Source organism: Juglans microcarpa x Juglans regia, chromosome 6D (assembly GCF_004785595.1).
Source record: "Juglans microcarpa x Juglans regia isolate MS1-56 chromosome 6D, Jm3101_v1.0, whole genome shotgun sequence".
Classification (NCBI taxonomy): Eukaryota; Viridiplantae; Streptophyta; class Magnoliopsida; order Fagales; family Juglandaceae; genus Juglans; species Juglans microcarpa x Juglans regia.
Genome location: NC_054604.1, coordinates 10,009,024 through 10,012,725, shown reverse-complemented (window position 1 = coordinate 10,012,725; position 3,702 = coordinate 10,009,024). Strand labels below are relative to the sequence as shown.

The window sequence follows — 3,702 nt, the reverse complement described above, 5'->3', positions numbered from 1 at the left end:
GTATGCGCTGTATTGGTGACAGGGTATGTAGAATGGGAAGAGTACACGAGGAGTGTACTCTGTATGGTATAGCGTGTGAAGGGAGTACACGTGGAGTGTACTCCATGTGATGGAGCGATGCACCATATGGCGGGTATACCGTAGTGGTGATGTGGCGTAGCGTGTGTGAAGGGAGTACACGTGGAGTGCACTCCATGAGGTGTAGCGACACACCATGTGGCATGTCGCAGAGATAATGATGGTTGTGTGGTTGATGGGGGTAGAGTGTGGTGAGTAGTGTCGGGAACTGTGGAACTGTGTCCTGAAGTAGCTGTGATGTGGCCTGTAGTCTAAAGTGACAGATGTCACCGTGATTGACTTATGACTGGGAGTATGTGTGAAGTAGCAGAACAAGTGTAAAAGTGCGCAGCGGAAGCATGACTGGAGAATGTCACGAAGTGACATGGTTACTGGTAGTCGTGCTTGTGATGGGTGAGGAGTTAGTATAGGAATGGCGTAACAGGAATGTGACGATATGTCACGATGTGACAAGAATACGTGAGGAACTGTACTCGTGATGAGTTAGGAGTTGGCGTAGAAATGACGTAGCAGAATGTCAGGTGACATGACAAGGTCACGGTATAGCTTGGGAGTAGTCTTGAGCTATATGACGTAACGTAAGGCATAGTTGTGAATGGAGTCTTGTCGGGTTAAGTGTTGGGATGAACTGTCAAAAGAGGACGGGTTAAGAGAAGGTTGGTATCAGAGTATGGCGCTTGTCCATACGAGTATGTGATCAACGTGTTATTTGTTGGTGTTAGGTGATGAAGGGGTAAGGTACGTGTATAATCTGGTGAAACACATATACCGGACGGATTCACCATACATAATGGGTAATCTATCCTAAACATGGTTACACGATGCTTAAGCCTCAAAGTTGGCTTAGAGCCATGTGGCGTGTATGGATGGGAATGAGGATTTAGTGTGGGCTAAGATGCATGTAGGCAGTGACGGGTGTATTGTCTAGGATTAGTATACATGATTCTGTCGGTCGGAATCATACGTCGAAATGTGATCAACAGGAAGAGTAAGACGAATGTCTTAGTATCTTAACTCTAAAGGTTCACTTTAGTGGATGAGCACCCGAAGTAAAACATCGAGTTTGGAAGAGGTAGTGATCGTAAGTGGATCCCGAAGGTTTTAGCATAGTAAAGGGCATGTAAGAGCACGAGATAAAAAGAGAGTGTTCCAAATGAAGTGTAGCTCTATTTCTAGTTGCTTATGCATTAGATAGAGAATGACTTCAAGGTTATGTGTATGCATGTAGGTTGTCATCTAACACGCATATGAATGGACTGCATGATATGAAAGTAGCATGGAATCTAGGTAAGTATTACGTTCATACTCTTCTAGAGTTTTCCGAAATACAAGAAATGAAAACAAAACGCTTTTCCTTTACCACGCCTTACAAAACGGCACGAAAGATGTTTTACGAAAACATGCTAAGTATAAGTGTTCAAAGGTATACGTATGTATGGCCCTCCTTGGCAGCCCCTTTTTACGCACCCAAAAGTATTAATTGTATGCATGTGAATGGATGACTATATGTTGTACCTATTGTATATTTTTTCCACGAAAAGAGATGTCGAGGCTTATGTCCGATGCTTTAACTGATGCTTTAAACAACGCGAAAAAAGTATTTTAAAAGGTCCCTATGAACTGATGTTTTAAGGATGCCTGAACTAATACTTTAAATGATGCTATGAAAGATGATGTTTAAGCTCATGCTCTTAAAGGATGTTTCTCCATAAATGAACTGCTAATGAAAAGAACTGAAAAGGAAAGGACTAAAAGGACTAAACTGAATGAAAGGACTGAACATTTAATGTATGAAAATACGTAACGGCCATATGAATGAATGAAAAGGGTACAGAATGAATGAGCAGATTGCAATGCCGGTTAAGTAATACTGGTAGTGCACCTAGTGCTACCCCCTGACAGAAAAGGAATTCTAACTCGTGGCCACGAGCGGAGTCCGGGTCCAAAGGAAGACTGCTAACCCCAACACACGGGCGTAACAGTGTGTACCGGCCAATGAAAGTGATAAGAAAGAATGTATGAACGTATGAATGAATAAATGCATCGCATTCTTTAAAAAATGAAGGCACTGACGGGAGAAACGTTTTACGAAGAGAAAGCCCCATTTTTTAAAGAAAAATCCCGCCTAGTGATGTTTTCAAACAAACGCACGCATGCATATACGTATAGTATGTATGGAATGATGAATGCATGAATGAAAACCTATATTATTATATTTTAACTATATGAAGTAATACTTACGAGTCATCGACTCATTTTAGTTTTTATATATGCCCTTCCCCTCACAGGAACTGAATGAGCAGTATGCGTCAAGACTGACATGGCCCATGAGGAAGAGCATGGAAGTCTAGACATGAGAGTTTTAACTGTATGAGAGGCATTTTTATCTTAAGATTAATGTTTTCCGTTGTAAACCTCTTTTATTCTCAAAGCATATTTTATTTTATAACATAGAGTCTTGCACCCTGGGTATGGAAGCAAAAAATTTTAAATCGAACGGTAATTCCCGTCATCCTTTCTAAAATCATTTTATAAAAAGTTCCACCACAAGGACGGGCGTTACAAGAGCTGATGACGAAAGGGTTCATTAGGTCAAGTATATCACCTCAGGGAGCACCAGTTTTATTAAGAAGAAATATAAGACCCTTAGGATGTGTATTTACTATCGTGAATTGAACAAGGCAGCCATAAAGAATAGATATCCTCTGCCAAGGATAGACAACTTGTTTGATCAATTGCAAGGAGATACAATATTTTCTAAGATTAATCTTAGGTTCGGTTATCACCAATTAAGGATCAAGGAAGATGACATTACCAAAAATCGTGTTTCAGACAAGGTATGGATAATTAAAATTTACGATGAAGCCATTTGGATTAGCCAATTCCCAAACAGCATTCGTGGACATCATGAATAGAGTGTTCAAACCATTCTTAGATATGTTTGTGGTAGTATTCATTGATGATATCCTAGTGTACTCCAAGAATGTTGAAAATCATGGAAACCACCTAAGACGAGTACTAGGGAAACTTAAGGAACATAAGTTGTTCGCCAAACTCCACAAGTGTGAGTTTTGGTTGGAGGAAGTTAAGTTTCTTGGTCATGTAATATCCAGTGAAGGAGTCACGGTAGACTCAAGTAAGATTGAAGCAATCATGGATTGGCAGCATCCTACCATGGTGCACGAAGTTAGGAGCTTCTTGGGATTAGCTGGTTATTACAAGAGATTCGTGGAAGGATTCTCCAGATTATCAAGTTCTCTCACAATGTTGACTAGGAAGCACTCAAACTTCAGTTGGACTAAGACGTGTGAGAAGTGCTTCGAGGAACTAAAGAGAAAATTAACCACAGCCCCTGTGTTGGCATTACTGAAATCCCATAAACCATTCGTGGTATATAGTGTTGAATACTGAATAGAATGCATCCTAATACAAGAAGGAAGGGTAATTGCTTATGCATCAAGACAATTGAAGAACCACGAGAAGAACTACCCCACCCAGGATATGGAATTAGCAGTCGTGGTGGTTGCCGTGAAAATTTGACAACATTACTTATATAGGGAAGCATGTAAAATATACATGAATCACAAGAGTCTGAGACATCTCTTCACCCAAAAGAACCTCAAC

General features: G+C 40.5%; 1 protein-coding gene across 1 annotated transcript; it reads left to right on the top strand.

The window, feature by feature from the left end:
- Positions 1 to 2,937: 2,937 nt before the first annotated feature.
- On the top strand, positions 2,938 to 3,489 carry LOC121235365 (uncharacterized mitochondrial protein AtMg00860-like). Its single transcript, XM_041131714.1, has one exon. It carries the CDS (start codon positions 2,938 to 2,940, stop codon positions 3,487 to 3,489), a length of 552 nt encoding a protein of 183 aa, XP_040987648.1.
- Positions 3,490 to 3,702: the final 213 nt, after the last annotated feature.